General features: G+C 37.7%; 1 protein-coding gene across 1 annotated transcript; it reads right to left on the bottom strand.

Annotated features, from left to right (window-relative positions):
- Positions 1-1,489: 1,489 nt before the first annotated feature.
- Positions 1,490-27,503, bottom strand: LOC114649577 (small serum protein 1-like). Its single transcript, XM_051924344.1, has 4 exons — positions 27,197-27,503; positions 6,692-6,785; positions 5,690-5,825; positions 1,490-2,103 (listed from the first exon to the last, which is right to left on the bottom strand). Exons 1-4 carry the CDS (start codon positions 27,197-27,199, stop codon positions 1,998-2,000), a joined length of 339 nt encoding a protein of 112 aa, XP_051780304.1. The 5' UTR covers positions 27,200-27,503; the 3' UTR covers positions 1,490-1,997.

Genomic DNA, 27,503 nt, shown 5'->3' with positions numbered 1-27,503 from the left:
ACACTCTAGGTAACTAGCGGTATACAAACAATATCCAACACTGTACTAGCTTTGCAACTTTAAAAGTAACAATTCCCAAAATAATTTAATTTTTTTTTTTTTTAGTGGAGGGGCACAGTGACTTATTACTATAACTAATGCTATGCTCCACTATGGTCCCACATGAGGCTGTTAAATCTTCAGAAATTGTAAGAATTCCATGTATCAATTCCAAAGCTTCCAGAGAACTGATAATTTACATCATCTGCATTATTTTTATATAGGCACTTTTGTACTTTACATGATTCACTTTTACTCACAATTAAAGACTTATTCTAGGGCTACTACCTCATATCTCAGTATCCTGGGTTAAACTCCCAGCCCAGTTATTGTCTACGTGGAATGTAAACGACCTCTTGGTGTCTGCACATTTCTGTTATCTGTACTCAGATTTTCTTTCAGATCCAAAAGGGAATGCATGTTAGACTAAGCAAAAACGGTGAATGAATGAATATAAGACAGAAGACACTTTTTATTTAGAGACTTGCTCCTTATTGTGCTCACTCTTCACAGAATACTTGTTTTGTGGAGTTTAAAAATTAGTTTTAGTTCACTGAACAAAACAGGTTGTGATGGGTACAAAAAAAAAAAAAAAAAAAGACATTTAAAAATGTTTATTAAAAACCATGTTGAACAGAAATTTTCTTCTACAGAAACATATTCATCTGAACACTCATACAAAACTGACAATGTTAGCATTCATTTTCAACATAAAAAAAACAAACAAACAAACAACTGTGAGGTTAATTTGACTGATGAGGGTTCCCAGGTTTCTGCCAAGAAAATTAACAGCTAATCACTCTGTACCACTGCCACCTTCCCAGCACACACAAAACAACCCTATCCTCCTTTATGTCATTTTGTAATCAGAGGTCTGGACCTCTTTTACATGCATTGAGTTGTCTTTGACAAAACATCTGAACATCTTTTTCCATTTCAAATAGTCCTCTGTGTAGGAATAACTTATCATCATGAATGAAGTGGTAAGAAATGGCACTGTACATTGAAGCTAAATAAAGGTGTGATGTCAGCATGCAGGAAATTATCTGATCACAGGATACTGCATCATATAGGCAGTTATGATACATGGATATTCTGCCATTCAAGCTGCATTTGATGAAATTAACAGTAGTCTTCCCAACCTCTCTCTCTCACACAAAGACTTCACATTTAGTAAAATTACCCAACCAATATACATTTCAAAGATGGCCACACCTTATACTTAAGATTCTCCACATGTACTCGACCCATGTGGTGAATGAATGGACTCATTGAATGGCCATTTTCATAAGAGATAGGAGTTAATAAGGCAGTGAAGACTGTGCTAGAAGCCAAAGTGTACTGGATATGAGGAATAGGGGCTTCCAGCTTGCCCAGGATCAATGTGTCTGTCTAAAATAAATCTGGGATTGCACAGAAATGTATTCTCTGCAGAAATTAAAAGCCTGAGTAATTTTCCTCTGTCTTTGCCTCTTTATTGTTCAAGTTTGTTATGTGTACACAGTACAATGAAATTCATACTTGCATGTCTCCTCAGAACAGTAATAATACAAATGGCAAAAAAGGCAGATTGGATTTGTGCTTCTTTTTAAAGCCACCAAACCTTCAGAACTGCAGCTAAACCTAGTCAAATCCATGTTGGATGAGCATCTGCACACAAATATCTTAAAATAGGTGCCAAGAATGTTAACTAAATGTACAAATATTAAACAATATAAAATTAAATCTAAGAGTTAAATATTCAACTAGAAAATAACCTCTGAATAGTATTTTTGGCAATTCCTCTCTTCCACCCTTATACATTTCCCCAAATCAAACACTCTTTGTAAACAACAACGATACGCATTTCTTTAGATGAGGCAAGTTTCTGAAGTTTACAAAATCACTTTATAAGAGAAGAACAGAACGTATAGGTAGGTCTAAGGGATGATGAAGTTGTAAGAAGTAAAAACAGCAGCTTAGCAGGGTGTGCTTCGATTATCCATTTTAAAAATCCAATATTTACATTCATTCTGGTCAAATTCCATAATGCAGTCATCAGGGATATTCTGTGGCACATCAATCCTGAAATAAATTCATACAGATATTATTCAGTTAATTTATTATATTTTCAGGGTATGACTTTGTTTAATGAAACATTTAAATTGATAACTCGTAGGGAAACTAACCATTATTAGGGATATGGCGTCTAACAAGTTTTTTTGGTGAAATTTAACAACTTCTTGATATATTTATTTGCAAGACAATACGCAGTTAATCTCTTACCTGATTCAGAGTACATAACTGGGTTATTTTTTTGTTAACTGAAAAAAGCCAACACCAACAGTGTGGTTCTTTTCAAGCAAAGGACATCTTGTTTCTCCTGAACACAGAATTAAAAGGAAAAGAGGTGAACTGAAATGCTACAACTAGCTACAGCAGAGTGCTAAAGAGTCCAGCAAGGAACTGGACCCAAAAATACTCTGTGCAGGGAATTTATTTCTGCAAGACTGCAGAGGCTAATCTTGCTATGGGTGAATTAAATCAAGATAAAGTAGAGACTTTCAAATAAATTCAACCATGCTTTTCATCCCATAAGGATGACCTGACACCCCATAGTTCTAGAGTCATGGGTTTGATTGCCAGCCAATTCCCACTTGCATGAAGTTTACATATTCTACACACTTTCTGCGAGTATTCCAGTTTACCTATCATGCCCCAAAGTTGTGTATATCTGATTAAGTAACGTTTCTAAATTTGCTCAGTTTCAGTAGGTGTGGGGACATGCCTGAATTTGTCTGCCATGGACTGGTGTACTACTTTGCTATCTTGCTTCTGATACTGCCAAAACAGACTACATCTCCATGTGACCCTACAGCTAAGGAGAAACAGAGGTTTCTTGTTCTGCACATATTTTACCCCTCAAGCTTTTATAGCATTTGTTAAAATCATCTCTCTGTCAATAGGGAAAACTAGATGCAGTATCAGGAGATAAAGCTTACACTAACAAACAAATCTAACTGGAGAAGCTTTTAAAGGGTGGTGTTTGCATTTGAATAATATGGAGTAGTCCCAAATGGTGTAATGAATGAATTCTGACAGGATAACACGTCATGCTTAAAATTCTGCTAAACCATTATTGAAATTCATTCTGTAATCAAACTGCTTAGTTTGACAGCAATAATGAACACCATTGCTGGACAAAGGATTTAAAATGACATACTTGCTGATTAAAGTTTAAAAATCACCAAGATGCCCCCACCAGCATTTCCATTTTACAATGGATTATCTTTATGTGGAATAATAGATGTTCATCTTCTTGTGTTGTAGGGTTTATATATTGTAGATGCCACACGGGCTGGACGGACATCCCGGTCAGGAAAGGAAGCAGACCTGGAAGGAAAAAATGTACGGACAACCCCTATAGAAGCAGAGAGGTCGCTAGGGAACTGTTATTCCCCCAGCACACTAGATGGCAGCAGTCTCAGATATCCCCACCCAGTGGGAAGCCAGCAGGGGATGCTGGGAAATGTAGTCTGGCAGAGCAGCCCTGCTGGGGTCACGGGGTGCCACAAGAGGATGTTCCAGGGAAACAAGCTCCCTGCTCAAATAATGGACTTCCGTGTGACCCAGAAGTTCTTCTATCGGGCAACCCTAACCCTGGTACCAGAAGTACTCCTGGGTCTATAATAAAAGGGACTGCACTCCCTTACTCAGGCGAGTCGGAGCTGGGTGGTAGAGAGGCAACACTCGACTGGAGGAGGGCAGGGCAGTGGTGAGAAAATATAGTGTGGAGAGAGAAAGACCAGTTTTCGTGATACTTTGAGATACTTTAAAAATAAAACCTTCGTTTATTTTGATCAAGGACTGTGTTTTTGTGATCGTGTTGGGGTTTATCACAATATACATTATATATATATTTTATATTTCTAAAGCCATCACATAGGCACAGACTCAGTTACGCAGCACATAATTGACTGAAAAAGGGGCAAGATCATGATCCTTTAGAAATGTGAAATTGTACTGGAAAGTAATTACATAGTCATCTAAATTTGACGTACATGGCGATTTCTAGTCATGTAAACCGACATGCTCAAGAGGCTAGATCGGCAACTGCAGTCGTAAAGTTTGATATCTGGTCCAACGAGAAGCTGTGCAATTTGAAATCAGCTTTGATAATGTAGGGCTCTATTTTTAATTAAGCATGTTATTGTTTATATTCATTACAGATATATCACTGTATCAAAGTAGGTTACCATTTTTAAATTTTTAGACATCCATACAGTGCAGACATTAACACAGGTGTTTTTTTTTTTTTTATATTTTTCTTCTTTTCACAGGCTTTGCTCTCTTCTCAGCTGGCCTGCATTGTACCTCAAATTATTTTAGTATGTCATGTCAATAAAAGTGTTCTTATCAGTAAAACATTAAAAACCACCAACTTAAAATATTTTGCCATCATTGATTGCTTCATTAATCTGTATTCATATAATGTCCTTTGTGCAAACTGCTTAGATATCATAGTACAATGAGCTTTCAGAAAAACATTTCTCTGGATAGTAGTCAACAGTACTGTAGAAGCTGTGATAACTTTGCACACATATAATTTCAATTAAATGTTACCTTAGTATTATGAAAGCATTTTTTAAATTTTAGATGCTTCCTTACTACTCTATGTAAAAGTACTTGCTTTGTCACACACGTGCGATAAGGAGTGAGCTCAGTGGACCGGGAGACCAGGTATGCGGCAGTGGAGCGGGAAACTTTGGCGATTACTCAGCTGAGGTACTACCTCTTGGGACGCGAGTTCACCCTGGTGACTGACCATGCACCTTTACAGTGGATGGCGTTAAGCAGGGATTCAAATCCGTGTGTCACGAGGTGGTTTTTGGACCTACAGCCTTACAAGTTTTCGGTTATTAATCATCGAGGTGTACTGCAGGCCAATACTGATGCCCTTTCCCGAAGCCACAACCTCAAGGCCAGGTATGCCCGACCCGATCGGTCTGGGCTGAGGTGGGGGGCCGTATCACACACGTGCGACTAGGAGTGAGCCGAGTGGACCAAATGGAGGTAATTACCTGCCAGGCCACAGGGTGGTGGGGTGCACTAAACCTACCTCTGTTATCTCTGCAGGCCAAATATGGGAAAACCTGCCTGATTCAACATCAGCCCAGATTGACGTCACTTCCACCTTTCGGCTTATAAAGCCACCATCTTTCCTCAACTATTCAGTTCAGTTCAGGACTCAAAACCATGCACACAAGTGCTGTGTCAAAACCCTTTTGCAGCCAGGGACAATATATAGGTGGCTGCCCCAAACCTTTTTGCGTGTGTCAAGTCTATTCATTTCACAGCTTCTATAAGTTATATTGTGCTGTTATCTTTAAATGGTTGTACTAGTATTTACCAAACAACAGGGTAGGTAAACATGAAGTTACACATTGTTTGGCTAATGCTGTTTTGGCCAAAGTATGTTTCTTATGGATTCAGTGTCCAAAATGCATACATTCATTAAACTCTTACAAATAATGTGAATATCAGAGAAAAAAAAGAAAAGTTCAATTTTAGGGTAAAAATAAACGAAGTCAACACTTATTTTATCAAACATCCTTTTATCTCCGGGACATTGAATAAAAAGAAATGGAATCTGAACCTAAAAGGAACTCACTTTGTTTGACAGCACTCAAAACCACCCATTTCACAGTAACAGTCCATGCAGTTTGAAGTTCTCCATTTTGTTCCCGATTGGTAAATAGTTTCATCAAATGGGTCTGTGCAATAGGTTGGAATCACATACCTCCCATCTAAGGGGGAGAAAAAAAAAAGAAAAAACAAAATACTCTAAAGAATATTTGTAAGTTTCATAGAGCGCCCTGAAGATTGATCATGATTTTTCACATTCTAAGGGTCTGTAGTGCCTAAGCCTAGCCCAGCTTCAACAAATAAGTTTGGGAAAAAAAAAAAAAAAGGATCTGAAATCTTATGAATCGAATCCACACAATCTTTATGCTCTACACATAGGAAAACACATTTTCACCTTATTGTCTCCTTGTGCCCATCACCTCTCATCTAGTAATTTATGCTTGTTGAGATTACTGCTCTAACATCAGCGAGTTAAAAAAAAAGTTGAACAGGCAGGAGTTGTATTCCAATTCATACATATAAGAATGGTTTCTTTTTTTCAACACGACAAAAATGCAATGCTTGGCCTTTGAAAATAGTGAAGTGACAGTCTGCAATAAGCTCTGGCAGGGTTATTTTGCAGTCATGGAGTTTCTACAAATCTGCCGATGGCCCAAATACATCCAAAAATTTTCATCTGTAGAGATTAATTGAAAGCTGGATATACAGTAGTATAACCATTTAGAACTAAACTAAGACAATACTAATTGTTTGCTCTCTTTGAATACTCACTGGATAATTATATGCTGTTATCTGCTAATTTCCCAGACAACAGGGGTCAATCAACAAAAATATCATGCCTGCATTGCATGAGTGCTAATTTAGCCTTGCACTAAAATATGAAGTTGGTGAATACCTTAACTTTTATGATGTGTTAATAAAAGAGCTTTAGGGAGATGAATACATTTTCAAATCAGTTTACTACACTATTTTGTACAATCAGGAGGACCACACAGAGTACAATAGACAAATAAGATGATAATCTTACCTTCTGTCACCACCATCTGACTTTGTCCTGCTATACACAATTCTGAGTGAGAAATGCCCAAAAATGAAAAGACCAAAGTCCAGGCCAAAAACATCTAAAATTCAAAGATGAAAAAAAAAATTATTATGTAATTGGACCTAGATTTCAAACTATAACAAATATAAAAATACATTCAAAAATTACTAAGAAAGAACAAAAAAATGAAAAAAAAATATTCACAAATGTGAAATGTTTGTTACCTGTGCAATTCTGCATGAAATAGAACTGGTTGTTAATTGGTCAGACCTCACATGAGGCTATGCACATGTTTAAATCAATTTAGGGTTATGGCAACCAAAGCCTACCACAGCAGCACTAGACCAGACACAGCACTTTACAACCCTTGATGGAATGCCAGTCAGTTACAGGGTGCATACAGCATAGTTATGATATAATCAACATAATTACTGTGTGTACTTGAATTATGCAGAAACTTTGGATTTCTACTTCAGCGCTAGACGATTGATCAAATATAAGGTACTGTCTTAAACAGGATGACACCTGGTAAGCTGATCTGGGTTTTCCCATTGACTAAAATAAAACCATTTCAAACATTCTTGTTTATCATGGCATCTTTCCCAACTACAGTTAGTAAACTAATCAACACAAGATGGCGACAGTTTTCTGTTGTACAGGCATAGGATTAGAATTTCAGTCTGAGCAAAACCTATCCACTGAACAATCTACAGAAAAGAGTTTTATTGGTAGCTTTATCCAAAAGTTCATTCAGTTTCTTTTTATACAATACTCTCCAACAAATACAGGCTCTAGGAACTAACAGACTTATACATACAATACTGGAATAGTAAAGAAAATATAAATCAAAAAGAAACCTGTAGGTAGTAGCTTTCCTAGGGAAAAAATAAAAACACACCTTTGCGGGTCCATGCTCTTTTTGGAGCAACAAGCCAATTAGCTTTCCACCCTCTTTTGAATACTCTACAATATTATATGGTCTAACAATTAACAGTCGACACTGCAATACATCCAGAGAGCAAATGAGAAAATGTTTCAAGTTATATATACAGTCATATGAAAAAGTTTGGGAACCCCTCTTAATTCCTTGGATTTTTGTTTATCATTGGCTGATCTTTCAAAGCAGCAACTTCCTTTTAATATATGACATGCCTTATGGAAACAGTAGTATTTCAGCAGTGACATTAGGTTTATTGGATTAACAGAAAACATGCAATATGTATCATAACAGAATTAGACAGGTGCATAAATTTGGGCACCCCAACAGAGATATTACATCAATACTTAGTTAAGCCTCCTTTTGCAAATATAACAGCCTCTAGACGCCTCCTATAGCCTTTGACGAGTGTCTGGATTCTGGATGGAGGTATTTTTGACCATTCTTCCATACAAACTCTCTCCAGTTCAGTTAAATTTGATGGCTGCCAAGCAAGCTGCCTGCTTCAAATCATCCCATAGATTTGACGATATTCAAGTCAGGGGACTGTGACGGCTATTCCAGAACATTGTACTTCTCCCTCTGCATGAATGCCTTTGTAGATTTTGAACTGTGTTTTGAGTCATTGTCTTGCTGGAATATCCAACCCCTGCGTAACTTTAGCTTTGTGACTGATGCTTGAATATTATCCTGAAGAATTTGTTGATATTGGGTTGAATTCATCTGACCCTCGACTTTAACAAGGGTCCCAGTCCCTGAACTAGCTCCACAGCATGATGGAACCTCCACCAAATTTGACATAATAGCAGGTGTTTTTCTTGGAATGCGGTGTTGTTCTTCCGCCATGCAAAACACTTTTTGTTATGACCAAATAACAAATAATAACAAATTTTTGTCTCATTAGTCCAAAGCACTTTGTTCCAAAATGAATCTGGCTTGTCCAAATGAGCATTTGCATACAACAAGTGACTATTTGTGGCGCGAGTGCAGAAAGGGCTTCTTTCTCATCACCCTGCCATACAGAGGTTCTTTGTGCAAATTGCGCTGAATTGTAGAACGATGAACAGATACACCATCTGCAGCAAGATGTTCTTGCAGGTCTGTGGAGGTGATCGGTGGGTTGTCTGTAACCATTCTCATAATCCTGCACATATGCCGCTCCTATATTTTTCTTGGCCTGCCAGACCTGGGTTTAACAGCAACTGTGCCTGTGGCCTTCCATTTCCTGATTGCATTCCTTACAGTTGAAACTGACAGTTTAAACTTCTGAGATGGCTTTTTGTAGCCTTCCCCTAAACCATGATACTGAACAATCTTTGTTTTCAGATCTTTTGAGAGTTGCTTTGAGGATCCCTTGCTGTCACTCTTCAGAGGAGAGTCAAAGGGAAGCACAACTTGCAAATTGATCACCTTAAATACCTTTTCTAATGTTTGGACACACCTGTCTATGAAGTTTAAGGCTTAACGAGCTAATCCAACCAATTTGGTGTTGTAAGTAATCGGCATTGAGCAGTGACATGCAGTCAAATCAGCAAAATTACAAGGGGACCCACATTTTTCACAGCCAGTTTTTCACATTTGATTTAATTTCATACAACTAAATACTGCTTCACTAAAAATCTTTGTTCATAAAACACCCCAGTACTCAGATGTTCCTAGGAAATGAAAGACATACCACTGTTATCTTTTTTGTTGAAATTAAATTATTATGCAGGCTGAGAGGAGTTCCCAAACTTTTTCATATGACTGTACAGTGTGCTATCAAGCTAGGAATGTAACCAACTTTGGTAATCAACCCTAATGAACTTTCCAACATCTATCCTTTATCAAATCTACTCAATACAGAGGGCCACAGTCTATCCCATCAACATAAGAAACGATACTAGTTCTTCAGGGGGCACTTTCACACCCACAACTCCACTCAAATGGAATGGGCTTATTGTTGCCAACTATTGTAATATACAAGTATTTTTGAAGTGGGCAGAAACTATGAAATTCCAGACAAAAATCCCCACCAACCAAACATTCTACAGCAGTGAAGCAGCTACACCAACAACTTCACCACCATGCCAGTCAGATTTGTGAACTTGCATAACCATATAATCCATTCATTTCTAATGCTGGTAGCATAGATACTAATTATTTAATTCACAGAATTTGTGAACAACAGGGATAATAGCTGTGTAGGCTAAACAAATTAAACTCAGATTGTTATGCCCCTTTTACATTCTCTCCATTATTGGGCTGCAAAAGGTGAAGAACCGTGACAGGTGCTAAAGGCAAACTCCCAATAGCAGTCACAAAGGGGGTGGAGGAAGAACACACTTTAATTTTTCCTACAAACATCTATTTATTTTTAAAACCCACAGCTTCTGTGGTGGGATAGGCAAGAAGCCAGAACATATCCTGGCAGCAGTGGGCATAAGGAAGAAATATTGTCCATTTCAGGGGATATTTATGCACACTTACATGGGAATAATTTATTGTCACCACTTAACACTGTTTTGCAATTAAAAATAAACAAAAAAAAAACTTAAGTGTCCATCATTCATTAAGATCATTTTGTGAATTACAACTTACAGTATGTCATATTGCCAACAATAGTACACATAATATTGCATATTTCCAGGAAAACTATGGTATTATGTACATTTAAAGAACCCACTATATTGAGAAATTTATATGTAATAAGTTCTATAATGTTCTTTTCTCACTACTCAAAAGCACTTTACATAGTGAGTGGAGAGCTACTTCAACCACCACTAAATGTGCAGCACCCACCTGGATGATGTGATCACAGCCATTCTGCACCAATATGCTCACCACACAATAGCTATCAGGTGGTGAAGGCGTGAGAGATAGCCAACCGGGGGAGGATTAGGGGGGAATTTTTGACTAGACCATGGTGGGCAATTTAGCCAAAACATTGGGATACATGCTACACTTTACAAAGGATGCTCAGGGATCTTTTAATGACCACGGTTTGACATTTCATCTGAAGGACAACATTTTTACAGGATAAGCGCCCCCTGACAACCTCGACAACACCTCTTCCAGCACCTACCCAAACTTTTTCTGTTTGTCTCCCATTTAACAAAAAGCATCTCAGCTGGAGTTTGCCAGAAGGCACACGGGAGACATTGAAGTCAGCTGAAAAAAGTTTCTATGGTCTGATTAGACCAAATTTGAGCTTTTTGGATATCAGAGTAAATGCCAGATTTGTTTTAAGCAAAAATCTTTACATTATCAAAAAAAAAAAAAAAAAAAACACAACACACATATCAATACATCAGGCCGTTGGAAAAAGGTTGTATGATTTGTTCACTCAGTTAACTAATAATCAGTTTTGCCTTTGGTAACTCCAGAACACCAGATATGCCATCTGTACTATTTGTGAATGATGTTCATAAACCAGAGAAAGTTTACATGAAACGCTTTCACTTTCTCTGTTGTAGTTCAGATTTAGCAATAGATTTACTTTCAACAAATAACCCAAACATGCTTGTTGCTATAAATAAAATTTATTTATAACATAAGGATAATTGAAGATGGGTTTACAGTATGCAAGTATATTTTGTATAGATTAAGTACAACGAAACAAAACTAGGACAGCTTAGTTGAAATTTCTCTTCTATACAAAAAGGTAAATAACTTGAATTCTTTCTATTGGCTTATGATAGATTTTTTCTTTCCTATTTAATTCACATAATTTATGAATTCCGATCATTAAGTTCCTGTTGTCAATATGGAGAAGTTCATTTGCAATTTATTAAGCTTATTGTGCCTGCACCATGCCATTGATTTGCACACAGCTAGTCCACAATGGCTTACTATACCCCCCCGTACCCCTCCCACATAGTTTCTGTATGTGCCTGTGTGCGAGATGCAACTCTGCATTTTCTTACTAGATTTAGGAGGAAACTTCTAACAGCTAAAAACATATCCTTCATGAGGTTATTACTTTGCATTTACAGTGACACCATTACCATAATACATTAGCTGGCTTTATCCCGTCTAATTAGTTACAATTAATTCACAAAATCAAAGTAGGTATACTTATGGTCTGGTGTATGTTATGCTTTGTTCATTTCCTGGTTGGCTTTCTCGAGACACATGGTGGGATCTTCAGTGCGGTTTTCCTTCATTTAAGGGCTCTACATACAGTCTGTCTTTCTCAGCTAAGGTTTTCTTTTTTTTTTTTTTTTGTTCTTTATTTCGCCTTATACAATTTCTTGTATTAGGAATTTGTTAGTTTTCGCATACCCCTTGGGGTCAGAGCGCAGGGTTAGCCATTGTACAGCGCCCCTGGAGCAATTGAAGGTTAAGGGCCTTGCTCAAGGGCCCAGCAGAGTAGGATCTCTTTTGGCAGTGACGGGGATTCGAACCGCCAACCTTCGGGATACCAGCGCAGATCCTTAGCCTCAGAGCCACCACTCCGCCCTGTTCTTGCTATCTTAGCAAGGTTTGGACTAATGGCACCCTTTGTCCAGCTCCTTTTACAGATGGTCTACCATTTTTCCAGTTCAGCACCTTTGGAGAAGGAACTGGTCTAGTATTTTTTATGGCTATGCCTAAACTATGGATCCCTGCTGAACTGAGCAGAAATTACAGCCGGGCTGAGCAGTAAGCTTGATGGGAAAAATCTGGATATGGGGTGTGCAAGAGTTTCTAAGGGAAGAAACCAATATCTTGCCATTGGTTTCTTCGGTGCACAAAAGGGCAAAACTTTACTTTAATTCAAAAAAGGATGGCCATCAATTTTACTCATCAATGAGTTATGGTCATTTGTCATAGATATATATAGTAAATAGATAGTACCTCACGAAAACATTCCTGGGGTGTCACTGGGTGATTGGTCACTTTATCAGAGAAGGCACAGAGGTTGTATTCCAATGTGTTTATTAAGAGTGTTACAAGCATTGCAAATATTGATGTCTGTCTGTTTGTCTTACAATGCTGTTGGGATGATTCTTTGCTAGCAGGCCCTGGAAAGCTTGTGAGAGAAGACAGGGAAATGAATGCAGCAAAATATAGGGAAATCCTGGAGGAAACCCTGATGCAGTCGGCAAGAAACTTGCACCTTCAGAGAAGATTGCTTTCCAGCATGACAATTACCCTTACAAAGCTCTTCATACTATGGCACTTAAAGGACTTAATGATATCAGATGTAAGAGGCTGGTCCTGGGTTATATAAGCCCTCTTGTGGTTCGCCACTGCAATTTGCCTATTGGACAAAAACTGGAGTGGAGGATGTAATTATCCATTTGCTCCACAAGACATATTCTCACCTGGACAAAACTGTCACACTGTGAGGATTATGTTCAATTTCTTCAGTGCCTTCATTACCATTCAGCCATCCCCATTAAGGGGTAAACTCGGATATGTACTGTAGGTGGACTATGGTATCCTAAATAATGGAATATCTGTCAAACAGACCATAGTTTGCGAGACTCATCGACTTTGTTTCTGATATTGATTTGAGCAACACTGCAGCACCACAAGTAACAATCCTGTCTCCTTTTGTCTTCACTCTGTACACCTCAGACTATAAAATATAACATCAGGGCATGTCAATTGAAGAAATTCTCATCTGACTCCGCACTTATGGAGTGAACTGATAAGGGGGATGAGACACAGAAGTCAGGTGGAAAACTACATTTCTTGGTCCAGAAACAATTGTCTGCAACTAAACAGAAGTCAATAACTAGTTCCTTGGTTTTGCTTTCTCCACACCAAAGAGCCTCTATGTCTGTTCACTATTCAAAGAGTGGATGTAGTGGTGGTCCACGTCTACAAGTACCTGGGGTCCACATCAATGACTGTATGGAATGGTCTTTTAACACTGAGGAACAATATAAAAGTGAAAAACAGGCTCCTTTTTCTTAGGAGACTGTGTTCCTTTAATGTGGGAAGTGACATCCTTCCCACTGATGGTCAGTGGGATTATCTATAACTGTGGTGTTCTGGACTGGTAACATCATTCAAAAGAGGCACAATAAAATCAACAAGCTAATTAAAAAGGAAGGCGGAGTTATGAGATTCACTCTGGACCCCTTGGAGGTAGTAGCAAAGGAGAGAATAAAAGTAAAACAGAATGCCATTATGAACAATGCTGCACATCCCATCCCTGACACACTGAGTACTTTCAGCCAACAAATTATTGAGCAGTGTGTAAAGAAACACTACTGGGGCTCCTTTATACAAACAGCAGTGCACCTGCATAATGTTGCACTGTGACAGTAACTGCAGGTTTTTTTTTTTGTTTTTAAGTCATTCTGGCATGTGTTCGTGTATAAAAGCTGTTCACTCACAATTCCTATGACACCTGACAGAGCTTGAACAGTTCTGAAAAGAAGAATGGGACAAATGGCAGTGTCCAGATGAGTAAAGCTGACAGAGACCAGTGCACACAGCCTCAAGGCTGCCAGAAGTGCATCTACTAAATACTGTCTGGAAAGGAATGAATACTAAAGCAGCAATTTATTTTGCATTTTATATTTGTAGACCACTTGCGTAGATCTGTTTTCATTTTGACAATGACAAACAGAAAAAGACCATTCAAGGTCAAAAAAAAAAAATTTCAATGTTATACAATAATAAAAAGAAGCTCAGTCATCCGGGAGGGGCTCAGAGTAGAGCCGCTGCTCCTCCGCATCAAGAGGAGTCAGATGAGGTGGCTTGGGCATCTGATCAGGATGCCTCCTGGACGCCTCCCTGGTGAGGTGTTCCGGGCACGTCCAACCGGGAGGAGGCCCCGGGGAAGACCCAGGACACGCTGGTGGGACTATGTCTCCCGGCTGACCAGGGAACGCCTCGGGATTCTCCCGGAAGAGCTAGAAGAAGTGGCCGGGGAGAGGGAAGTCTGGGTATCTCTGCTCAAGCTGCTGCCCCCGCGACCCGACCTCGGATAAGTGGAAGAGGATGGATGGATGGATGGATGGATGGATGGATGGACAATAATAAAAAGTCCAAGGGACTGAATACCATTCAAAAGGCACTGTATATTTGTTAAAATTTTACTGATTAACATTTTCCTATATCACTTCCAATGCTCAACACCCATTATATACCAGTGAAATATTATTGCAGCAAATCACAAGAAAAATTTTCCTACCGATTGCTTGTTGTTATCTTTAATTTATTAAACACAGCCTATAACACACGAAGGTGCTTAGCAACCATTAAACCATTAATCTGATGTCTGTCATAATAGAAGATCACCTAATGTATTTGAAATTTCCTAAACCTCCATTTTAAAAAACACCACACAAGACACCTTCTGTCCAAACCACAAAGAATGGCGTGATCCAAGATAACTTGGCCATGGAATTTTTTGCAAGAAGTTGTATTTTACTAATAAACGGTGACAGTCCCCACAGTTTAAAAAGGAAAGAAAGCATCTTGTGCAGCAAATTTCTATGCAGAATGACTGCACAATTTTATTTAGCACGTTCACTGAAGGATATAACTCGGCTACCTGAAGAGTACTCATTTTAAATGAAACAGAGCAACTACAATGGATAGCTACAATGACATAGAGCAGGGCCGGCCCAAGCCTTTATGCGGCCCTAAGCAAAACAAGATTTGGGAGTCCCCCTCCGCTTTGCCGTTGTTAAAACTACTATTGTCAATGCTTGATCATTCGAAAATCTACTATTAATTTCACACACCCATTACCACTTTTATTAGTTATTTTTGTTGCTTACATTATATCAATGTCAACCTGGCATGTTTTCACCATTCTGTGGTTTTTAATCTTAAAAGGTATTAAACTCAAAGTGGTCTCGTGTTAATGTGCACTTTAATATTCAAAGTGAAGGTTTCCTAACCCAGTCCTCAGGCTCCCCTAGACAGTTCAACTTTTTGTTTAATTCCAACTCTCAGCACACCTGAACTAGCTGTTCAGTATTACTGATTGCTTGGCTCAGTTATAGAGGGGAGTTAGAATAGAGTAAAAAATTGGAATGTCTGTGTCTGGACCTAAAGGCTAGAATGAAAATTTCTATACAAAGAGATACAGTACTGTGATAAGTTGTACACTTAATCTAGTGTGCTGAAAAGTAACCAAATAAACCAGCAGGCCACTCATTTACTCTAAACATGTTAAACACATTGTTTTTTGTTAAAAAATTTTCAACATGTGAAAAGTACAAAACTACTGTTCTTTTCTGTCACATAACTTTTTTTTGCAGCTTTTTAACGCAGAGAAACTGTAACCTGATATTAGTTGGACTGATCGCATCTAATATAATGTCCTTTACAATGCACGTTCATGCACACGATTTGTTACACCAGTTCACAGCACCTTAACACTGTTTTTGTGTGATTACTGTAGACATAATAGATCACAAAACATTAATTTGCTCCCTTAAGATTATAAAGTTCTGTCATTTTTACCCCATTTCTTTGTCATGTGGCCACACTGCTTCACTACTGGGCCATAACATATTGTATAATTAAAGAGATTTCAGATTAATCTCGTACGTTAAATCCGAGCGACACAGAGCCATGCCAGAATACAACATGTCAAGATTTATACATCACACTTTATGTCTGACACCATGCATAATTACATATACTTTAAAATGCAGCGATTTTCCTGTATATTCCGGGTAAATTGCACCCAACAGAAATAGGGGAATAGCGTTCTGTGCCCTCCAAACTATTTCCTTGTTTTAATAACTTGATTGGTGCCCTGTAATCCTGACAAACCGGAGAAGTAGCCAACCTGTGTTGTAGTTAGATTTCTGATTGAAGTCGTTTTTCGGAGAGACTAACAATTTGTTGAAAATGGCTCGGCAGAGTCGCCATGAAAGATGACATGATGCATTGGAATATTTTTTCAGCTCAAATTAGAAAATGAAGGACTTTGTTCTTATTTGGACTTGGAAAGATACTGTCATGAGAATGGTAAAATAATTATTAATTTTCTTCAGGCTGGTAACAACCAGACCAGTAAAACTGTAGAAAGCATCTAATACATGCAAACACCAATTTGTGTTTTGTAACAATTTATGAATAAACCATTTGTATTCCTTGAAATTTACTGTTGCTTCTTTTCATGTTTTGCAAGTTAGAACCTTGTAATTCCAATAATAATAATAATAATAATAAAAAAAAAAATTGCGTTTTGGACATTTCAAGCGCTCTTGGAGGCCCTCTGGTGGCTTCAGGTGCCCTAAGCAGTCGCTTAGTTTGCTTATGCCTCTGGCCAGCTCTGACATAGAGGGGAGTAGAGAGTGAGAGATTGATTGGGAGCATGCACTGATACAGTACGTTCCAGCACCCACCACACGACGAACCCAAAGGATCCCAAATTAGGATCCGACCGCTGTTGTTCAACGGCCAAAATGGAATAGAGTGGAACAGTGTGAGAAGAAAGAGGAAATTTGTGTAAAAATCTTCATACAACAATAAAGTAAAATGGCAAAAATCTTTTAGCTTATACTTTAAACAATAAGCTATAAAGAAGGCTCAGGGGAATCAGGCTAAATGTTTAAACCTATTTGGCACAAAAAAAAAATATGGATTTTACTTTTAGCCTCTAAATCAAATACAGAAGCCAATGATGATAGTTATCCATTGTCAAGCTCACTTAATCCAATTATATACAGACATGTGCTGCTGGATACTATTACAGGACACTACAATATACTTACAGTATCAATTAATGTTGGCTCACATAGTACAAAACCTTACCCTGGAGATAAACAGTTTTGTTTCAAGACAAATTCCATTTCAAAAATCTAATGAAGGGGTTTAAAATTACATTCCATACACAAAGGAATGAACAGAAAGAAAAATACCTTCAGGACAGGATGTGTGGAAAAGTAACACCTGGATACCGAAAATAAATATGTTTTTCCCCCATGGAGAAACATAAGTCTGGAGTTTAAAAAAAAAAAAAAAAAAAAAAAAAAAAAGACATCAAAAGCTTAACTAAATTTTGTCGAAGATGTTTAGAGCTGTAAATTCACTTCCTTACCCATTTTCTCTAAAGGCTAGTCAAGAGACCACCAGTTTTCATGTCAGCTACAACAATGGCAGCATACAATTTTCTTAAACAGCAATAGTCTTAAATAGCAAATCAATTAAATGACGTTAAATAGCAGCATAAACTGGTCGCAAATTTAGAAAATTGTTAAAATGAAACCTTGGCCTTCCAGGATTGGAGTTGGCACCCGATCAAGAATGATATTTTGAAAATTCCATGCATAATGCATCTCACAAAACTGTTACTTTGCACTATAGATACAAAAGCCTGTGCTCATTTAGCGACTACATCACATCATTTCAAACATGTTCTAATGCTACAATATGTGCCTGATAACCAATTACTTTCTACATAAACATCAATGCTACTGCAGGTACCCAGTGACTGAAAATTAAGGAAGAAATAAATAAACAGTACAGCAAACCACCAAGTAGTTGACCATTTCTCAAAATTAATATTTCCTGTTAAAGCAGTCATGGTGAAAAGAAAACACACAGAATGAATAAAAAATTTAGTAAAGGACACTTGGTCAAGGGGATTGGCAGCTTTTACCAGAAGGAAACTATTTTTCAATAATTTGCAATGTTAATATAAATCACAGTCAAACAGCCACACTAGAGTTAACCAAAGTATATCATTCACTTATAATATGAAACAGGAGATGCTCAGCATTTAGTTCATCTATGAGTAAACGCCTAAACACCAGGCCTAACAATTGTGATGTGTTATTATTTTTCATACTTCAAATGAAACACAAGATTGTTTTTTAAAATGCAGCTTTGTGTGTTATGTAAGATAAACTCTTAAGTTTATATTAAAAAACAAAAATAGGGAAGCAACCTGTGGATTTTTTTTAAGCTTGCCAAATTCCACCTGGGGACAAAAAGTTCTGTTAAATCCACACATTTTTGTTTCAAGTGCTTAAAATTGCAGAAAAATAAATTTTATCATAGAATCTGTTATTCATTAAAATTAGAGAATTAGTCAATGAGCTGAATGCTTTATATCTACAGGGTACAAATTAAGTATTTATATACAAAACTGAGTTACTGAAGAACTGTATTAAAATGCAGCTGTAAATGGAATTAAATACTGTAGGTAAAGATGATTTCCAAGACAGGAAACATCAGAAAAGCTTAGGGACTTTTTCAGGTGCTTTTTTTTTTAATTTATTAATGTAAATGTGATATAATGCAAGTGCTAGGTTGTGCTGGCAAATTAAGACTTAACACACCGAAATAAAACCTTTCGAAAACAATCTGTCAGCTTTAAAGAGGCCATTTTGTGGGTTGGAAGTTGCTGGAAAACACTGAATATCTATTTTTAAAACATTAAAATTGGTCACTTTCATACATGAATTGAGCCAACACAATTTGACTAACAGGTTATGTTGGGTTCTTTTAAATCTCATGGTAAACCATGTACATGCAGTCTGGAGAGGCAGCAGTTCTATTCCAAGGTCAAATTGTATGAATGGACCCCAAAAAAACCAAACTTTGCAGCAACATGCTGCCTTTAATTGTGATCTCATTCTTTCATTAACCACATAGAGCTTGTAATGTGTAGAAGAGCATGGGATGTAGACCAACTGGAAAATCAAGTGCTTTGTCTATAAACATGGCTCTACAGACCAGTAGAATGTTCATAAAATCAGCTGTAACGACAATGATTCAATGGCCAAGATCAGGTTTGCCTTTAACCTTAATCATGTGCAAGACCCTGACATGGCTGAACTCCTTCACCTGGGCCAGCTAGTCACACCTTTACAGCAGAAAACATGTTACTCATGACCTCATCTAAAAAATATCATGCCACTACAAACTATTCTAGTGTAAACCAGTGATCACAGTTTGAGGTCAATTGGACACTACAAATGCAACCCTTGGGTTCTTATACTGGATACCCTCCAAACCTTAACTATGCCCAGTTATCTTGACCATGAAGATGTACACTTGGTGGAGTCAAATGCCCACAGTGAACAGTGTTGATTTAATACCAAGGATATGAAAACAAAATTTTTAGTTTGCAAATAAAGGGACCAAGTAGCACACACCAGACGCTCCAAAAGCCTATTTTGTGATTACATAAAATAGGCTTACAAAATATACCACCAAGAATACTGCCACGAACGTTTTACAGAATGTATAAACTCCCATGACCTCATCATATTTCTGTAAAAGGACAGACAGTTAGACCACTATTCTGCTTTTTTCCTACTGCTGCTTCCAATACGGAGGTCATGAGCACAGTCCTTTCAGGCTCTACTGTTCATCTCTGGAAGAGCTTCTCCTATGCCTCATGAGAGGGGAGAGTTGAACCTACCAGTTTAAATCTTCCAGCTCTGTCAGAGTACTTAATCCACATGGGCCAGTTTGACAACAAGTGGCAATTATATTATAGGTCAATAGGTCAGCACCTGTCTTCACCCAAGTGCCTAGAACAGGGGTTTCCAACACGGCACTCGCAAGCTACCGGTAACTCACAACCCCCCCAAGTAGCTTACCAAAAGGTTAACGAATCCTACATAAATTTGAAAACTTGATCGGTCAAATTAGGGGTGGGCGATCTTTCCAAAAAATCATATCACGATCCTTTAACCACAAAATCACGATCCACAATCTGAATTGCAATCTATCTTTTCAATGTGGCACACACTTAAGAGAATATCTGGACTCAAACTCATCAAGACCTAAGTAACACTTTATTTTAAATATCAAACAAAGTTGAATTCAATTGTTCGCTGGTTTGCTAGCTAAGCAGAGTTAAGGAACACGCCCCAAAGCTGGTGAGTGAGTGAGGAAGGCCCCTCTCCTCGGTCTGCTGCGTGCCTCTGGGATTCACGCAAATAAAATCGGTACCACAAGCAAACCATGATTCTTAGTGTGATGAGGGAAGTCACAAAATCAACCAGAATGTTCAAGCAAATTATAGGGAAAAAAACCCCGATCTAAATCCATTAAGTATTTCTCTTGCGGACAGCCATATAGACAGACATTTTATATATTAGTAAACCTTCAAAATAATGTGCATTTAAAGTCTCAACAGCATTCTCAGCATTTCTGGAGCTTAGTAGAGCCAGATAACTATAAGAATCTTCACCAAGCAGCTCTGAAAATGTCTGCTTTGTTTGGGTCTACATACCTCTGTGAGTCTGCCTTTTCTGACATGAATGTCATGAAATCAAAAATTCAGAACAAGACTGACAGATGAACATTTAAATGACTCCATAAGAGTGAACCTAAGTGGCTAAACTCCACCACACACCTCTCTTGTTGACTCCATGTAGTGCCAGATATTTAACTAACTAAAAAACACATCACACATGCAACTGGATATGTGAACACTCTTGTTAATTGAAACAGTGACATGTAACAAAATGACAAATGAATACGTAATATCTGTGTATTTGTAATTGCATTCTTTTGTTTTGACAGCATTCATGTTTTAATTCATTAATATGAGATACACTAGAAAAATGCATATAGACATACAAAATGCACTTGCAGGTGAACTAAATATATTTTGTGATGTTTTAATGCAAAAATGTGAGTTGTGGACACCAACATTTTGTAAATGTTCAGGCAAAACAAGCTTATTCAGTTTGTTTGGGTTGAAATAAGCTATGAGAATAAAAGTTAGAAAACATGAGTAGCTCTCGGCCATTTTCATTTTGTAAAAGTAGCTCTCAGGGGGAAAAAGGTCGGAGACCCCTGGTCTAGAACATACAGCCTCAAATCAGATGACAGGACTACAGTTGATCACTGACCCTTGTCCCATGGCACTCTGCAGGAACATTTATAAGCAACCTACTGTTCACATGGTGTTAGTTTTGGACAACCCATGACTAGCACAGAAATCCATTCATGGCTTATATTCAGATATTCAGATCAGGCAGGCATTCCACCCAATCACACCCCTTTACTGGTTTCTGTGATTACCCATGTAAGCACTGAAGTCTCTAATAAAAAAAACAAAAAAAAAAAAACTACATAATATGAAGAGTTGTTGGATTTAGAGAGTGAGAACTTGGCTCAATTCCATGTAGGCACCAAAGTCATATTTATGTAACCCTCTCATCTACTGTAATAAACTGCAAGGCACACACCCACCTGGAGCCTCTCATGTGAAGCAACTATGGAGTAGGAGAGAGAGAGAGAGATTGCCCTTGATCCAAAGGTTTAATCCTCTGGGTAATGATGTGCCCTACTTTATTTAGCTAGTGCTTTTCACTCCAGCATGAGTTCAAGCTCCTTTCCTGTCATAAGTTACAGTCCATGTCCCAAGAGCAAGTATTCATTACTAAAATCTTGTTTGCCTGGGTCCATCTCAGACAGGATGTGGGTTGTAACAACTTGGTAAAAAGTTTGATCAAGTTTGTGTTTTGGATTTAGCACAGTGTGTAACAGACTCATGCCTGCCGAACAACTCTTTGCCTTGTCCTCAAATTAATTGTGAGGTTTGTGTTGACATTCTACAATTTTGCCTTGGTGACAATAAGTAAACTCTAAAAACATTCAGTTTACCAACAGTGTTCATTTTCACTGCAACCTGCATCTGCCATCCATGCCTTTAACCAAGTAGAGTTGTAGCACTGGGCGGACACAGGTTGGCAAATTGGTTCATGGCAATTACCATATTTACATGATCATATAGTCATTTTAGCAAGGCAGACACAGCATTTAAGTTCTTATATATTATGAAAAAAAGACTGCTTTGTTCTGATAACGTACAAGGTGCTTTGGCCTTTGTTTATAGGATTTAATTCATGTACTTATTAAATGGATATCCTAACCAATATTATTTTTCATAGCTAATTTACTCCACAGTATTACACAGAGTAGGATTTCAGCATTATCCAACAATGGAGCATTAATGGAATCCCCAGATTACCAGGGGTTATTTTCCACATAGTTCCAGCAAGTATGCAACTTAGTCACTGTCCCAGGTTAACTCTGCCGACAGGGTGTCTTGACCTTGAGCAAGCACTAGGTATTAAAGCAGATACAGTTAAGAACAGAATAGGGGCAACCTGCTTCTGACTCAGAAAAAAAGTGGTATTTGATGGAAAGTGTAAAACCAAAAACAATTTTTCATGAAGATTTGATGAAGGAATTCTAGCATGAACAGCAAGAGGTAGTGAAAAATATCTTTACAGTATCTCAAAATGTTAGACAAACTCAGAGCAGATGCAGCAAAGTTTAAAGAGACAAACTTAAGTATGATGATGAAGGAGCAGTGGGGAGGTTTTAAAAATATATATAATGCAGGACATTTTTGTCTATAATTTAGAAGCATTAGGAAACTGAAGAGGAGAAATCTGCAGTGGATGAATAAACAGAGGGAGGGAAAAACACACACACACACACACACACAAATGAAAAGACAGCTGTTACATAAGAAATTCACAAATGACCATTTTAAATGATATGCAGTCAATGAACGATTTTTAGCTTAAATATTGAGTGTATATTGCACATACAGCATTAGAGTGTGCTCATATGTAAAAATATTAGATATGGATACAGTGTATACAGTCTGAAAATATTTGAAAATTATGAGAAGCATGTCCACATTTAGACAGATACGGAAGCTGGTTAATGGGATACTGAATTGCAAACTATACCAAGTATATGTCAAGGGAGCATGTGTTCTACACAACTCACTTTTAATGGGTTTATCTGGAATACTGCATCCAGACCCGAGTTCTTCATTTAAAAAATAAATTATAGGAATGCAGGGTGACCTACGAGGATAAATTGAAAGAGCTGAATCTTTTCAGTTTTAGTAAAAAACAAATTTTGAGGCAATACAAGTTTTCAGAATTATGAAGGGAATTAGTACAGTGGATGCTTGCTTGCATTTTAAAATAGTTCTTCATCAAGAACATTGGGACAGATAGAAACTACTGTTCTGATGTTCTAAATTCACTGGCAAAACTCTTGTACTGAAACAACCAGTTCATTAGTGGATACGTCAACCACTCCATTTGTGTAATTACATTTAAGAAACACACCCATCACTCTCATCATTATCATGACACATGCACAATAGAGGACTCGTCATTAGATATGCTGTAAAGTAGTAGAACCTGTTGCTGAAAACACAAAACTAAAACAAAAAAAAACTACTGGTCTATAGAAAACCAAGTGTGAACACAATTTTTAATTGAACTTTTCAGAGTGGGCAAAAGAGAGGTCAACAATTACAAATAGGTCTGCAAGTCAAATCAATTCCAATTTGTCACATACAAATTATACATACAGTAGAATATGCAGTGAAACACTAAGTTACTCAACTCCAAAAATTCTGCCTTTAAAGAAGAAAATAAGAACAATAACATATGACTTTATAAATACCAAAGTTCATTAACAGAATTTGAAATATGTGATAAATAACCAAACTTAAATAACAGGTGATGCATGCTATTCTTTAAACTGCAACATAAGCCACAGGTGTTGAACTCCGGTCCTTGAGGGCCACAGTGGCTACATGTTTTCATTCTAACCATCTTCTTCTTTAGTGAGCCGTTTTTACTGCTAATTAACTTCTTTTGCTTTAGTTTTAATTAACTTGACTCAGGCCCCTTAGTTGTCTCTTTTTCCTTAATTAGTAGCCAAACAATAATGAGACAAGCAAGCCACCACATGACCAGCTCACCTGTGCCCATCACACAATATCTGAAAATAAAGCAAGGTGAAGGTCTCAGTAAGGTTGGTCTCTCAGGTCACCAAAACATTTTGACGGTGTTCTTAGAAAAAACAGAAAAATCAACAAATTTGGAAATATCTGCTGTGGCAGAATGAGAGCAGCAACATGCCATTGAATTAAATAACGGGCTTAATTAACAGCAAGAATCAGCTTCTCATTAAGAGACTGTTTGGAGTGAAATTGGTTGGAGTTTGAAATCCCAGTTTAGCTGGTCATCTGTTGGCTCGTTTCACATCTCATTTCTATTTGGTTGCCATTTAATGAAGAAACAAATTAATTCAGAGGACTGAATCCTTAAAACCAGGGCTATTGAAATGAAGGGAAAATGAATTAATTAGCAGTGAAAATTACTCACTGATTAGGAAAAGGGTTAGAATGAAAACCTGTAGTCACTGCGGCCCTCCAGGCCCGGAGTTCGACACATTATAAGCAAAACAAGCACTTCGGAGTTCAAAACTCCCAATACTCAAAATACTCCTTATTCAATGCCCACCCCAGGTACCCTTTATTTCTCCTATTCCTCTGCAGATTTATAATTCTCCTTCACACTCATGTCTCCTGTTGCTTAACTTATGATAGTTTTTTAGGCAGATTCTGACTGGTCTCAACACCTTCAGGTTTTTATGTCAAAAAAATTCTTAAGCCCTCTTCTGTCTGTAGTGGATATGCATTGCCAATGAAATGGACTTGCATCCATCTTAGAAAGTTTAACCTTACTGCCAGTGGTTTTCATTGGGGTCATAATATTAGCTCACTCTTTTCTGTGGGCATTTTGACCAAAATGCAGAGATCCTGGCCTACAAACCACGGAGCTGCCAGTTAACACCCCCAACACAAACCATATCGCTGTACAACATTAAGTATGCAACTTAATGCAATTATGTACCACCACTGTAGGAATATTCAGTCCTCTCTGTAAGGTGTTCACTACAGAAAAACACTAAATACAACTTGTGCAGGAAGAAAACATTTCAAGGGCATTATTGTGTACAGTTTAGCACTTCTCCATATACATCGTCCTGAAGTACTCCAGTTTCTTTGAATATCACAAAACTGTTCATTCAAGATTATCAATCAGAGAGTAATGTTGTGTGCACAAGATATCTTGCAATAGATCAGCATCTTACCCAAGGACAGGACAGGCTCTGAATACCTGCAACACTGTACTGAAACAGTGAATTCAGAAAAATTAAGTCAAAGAGAGTAGGGGGAAAAAAATGTTTAAAGTGGATAACCTAATACACCTCAAGCATATAATCAGTGTAGTTCTTCATTTGCTTGCTATTTTAAATACTGTTAGAAAGAAATAAACTATACATATAAGAAGATATATTCTTATTCTGTTTGTCCCACAACAGAGCACATACTGGGACGATATAATACAGCGTGACCCTACTCACCCGGAGTACAAAAGGTAAATAAAGAATCTTGAATATGATGATATTGTCAAGAGTTGACTATTTAACCCCCATATACAAATGTGTACAAAAATTGCATGGTATTGCAGTCTACTACAGATACAAACAAACAGACAAAACACATTTGATTGAAATATTTAACTTAAGGTTGCAAACTAGCAACTGATTAAACCATCATTTCAGGAGTTCTGGAGCTAAAAATCTCTGAAATCCCATCTTAATTTGAACCTTGCAAAATTATTAATAGGGCAGGTTTTATCCAGCCTTCCACACCCACTTATAGAGAGCAGGGTTGCATGGCACCTGGACCTTGTCCCATAAAGCATTGGGTGAAATGGGACACCAGCATTACCAATCCATCTAACTTGCAGGTTTTAAGACTGTGGGAGAAAACTGGAGCATTGGCAGGTTTTAACCTTAATGAAATATGAAAACACACTTGTTGCTAACATTTATGAACATACTGTAATCACTTTATTTTTTTTTTTTGCTTTTTAATATAATTACTTGTTCCAAATATTGTACTGTTTTATTTAAAACCATGTAGCCAGTTAGTAATGAGGCACAAATGAAACAGATAACATGTTACCATTTACATGTGTGGGTCTATGATAATGTATCTCTTTAAATATGTACAAAGGAATTAAGAAAGATATATCTGGGGATGATTGCTAAAATACCCAATGGTGAGAATTTTTTGACGCAACAGAACAGTGAAAGTAGTAAGTCATTATCATCGAATTGCGTGGCATGCTCCATTCGAAAAAGGAATGGTTTCGAATTAAAAAAACACATTCCCTGAAACTGCGCCATGGCTGACCACCCTCCCTCTTGTCCAGGGGGACTTGTACCCAACTCCTGCTGGGCACCAGCGTCTAAAGAACGTATTCCCAGACAGCTTAATCAAAAGAAAGTCTTTACTATTAATTAAACAAACTAATTTAATCATACGGTTTGTCTGTGTTCTTATCCCGAGACATCAGAAATTTCAGAGATGTTTCTGAAGATATAGAACAGCTTGGTTAATGGACCAGTTCTTCACTTTTTTCTCTACAAGTATTTTAAGATAAATACCTCATATTAAACACTTACAGGTATCTTACAATTGTCAAAAAACAAACGCTATAAAGACTGAATAAATCGCTCCATAACTACAAAGGCATATATTTACTATAATTAAGAAAATCGGAGAAATGAAAACCTGCGGACGCTGAGGCCCTCACAGTTAGTTTGGAGATCCTCACTGTGGTCTCTTACACCTCCATACTAAACTAGAGATTGGCGAAAAGGTGGAGACCGCAATTACAGAAATATGAAGCTGCAAGAATGCACTTTACACAACATGAAACAAAAATTATATGAAAATACTGCTGATCTGAGATTTCCAAAAAAAAAAAAACTATCACAATTAAAATAAGAACAACATCACTCACCATGCCGCCGTCTTTTCCAAGCAAGCTCAGTCTAAAATGGTATCTGTTGACAGCCTCTCTCACACGCAGAAGTGAACAGCCCCGTGAAGAATGGCATTTTTAAACCAGACAACGTCAGTAAACGAAACGCACGTGGAATGTTTGATATGTTCCTCCTGGGCGTAGCCCGGACTGGAAGGCAGAGAACACCTGCACCCTCGCATCGGTGGCTTCAACACGAAGGGGCGATGTCGGGTAGGGCTGTGGTTATGCAATGGTGCGATCACAATGGTATTGTCCTGTACAGAGATGGACCAGTTTTGTGCGC

This window comes from Erpetoichthys calabaricus, chromosome 1 (genome assembly GCF_900747795.2).
Source record: "Erpetoichthys calabaricus chromosome 1, fErpCal1.3, whole genome shotgun sequence".
In the NCBI taxonomy this organism is placed as follows: domain Eukaryota; kingdom Metazoa; phylum Chordata; class Cladistia; order Polypteriformes; family Polypteridae; genus Erpetoichthys; species Erpetoichthys calabaricus.
The sequence above is the reverse complement of the archived record's forward strand: the minus strand, read 5'-3'. Positions and strand labels throughout refer to the sequence as shown.

Excerpts from the sequence above, each read along its gene's own strand:
- LOC114649577 (XM_051924344.1), bottom strand. Across the intron at positions 5,826-6,691 it reads TCAGATGGTGGTGACAGAAG|ATGGGAGGTATGTGATTCCA; the intron begins GTAAGATTATCA and ends TCTCCCCCTTAG. Across the intron at positions 2,104-5,689 it reads TTTGAGTGCTGTCAAACAAA|GATTGATGTGCCACAGAATA; the intron begins GTGAGTTCCTTT and ends AATTTATTTCAG.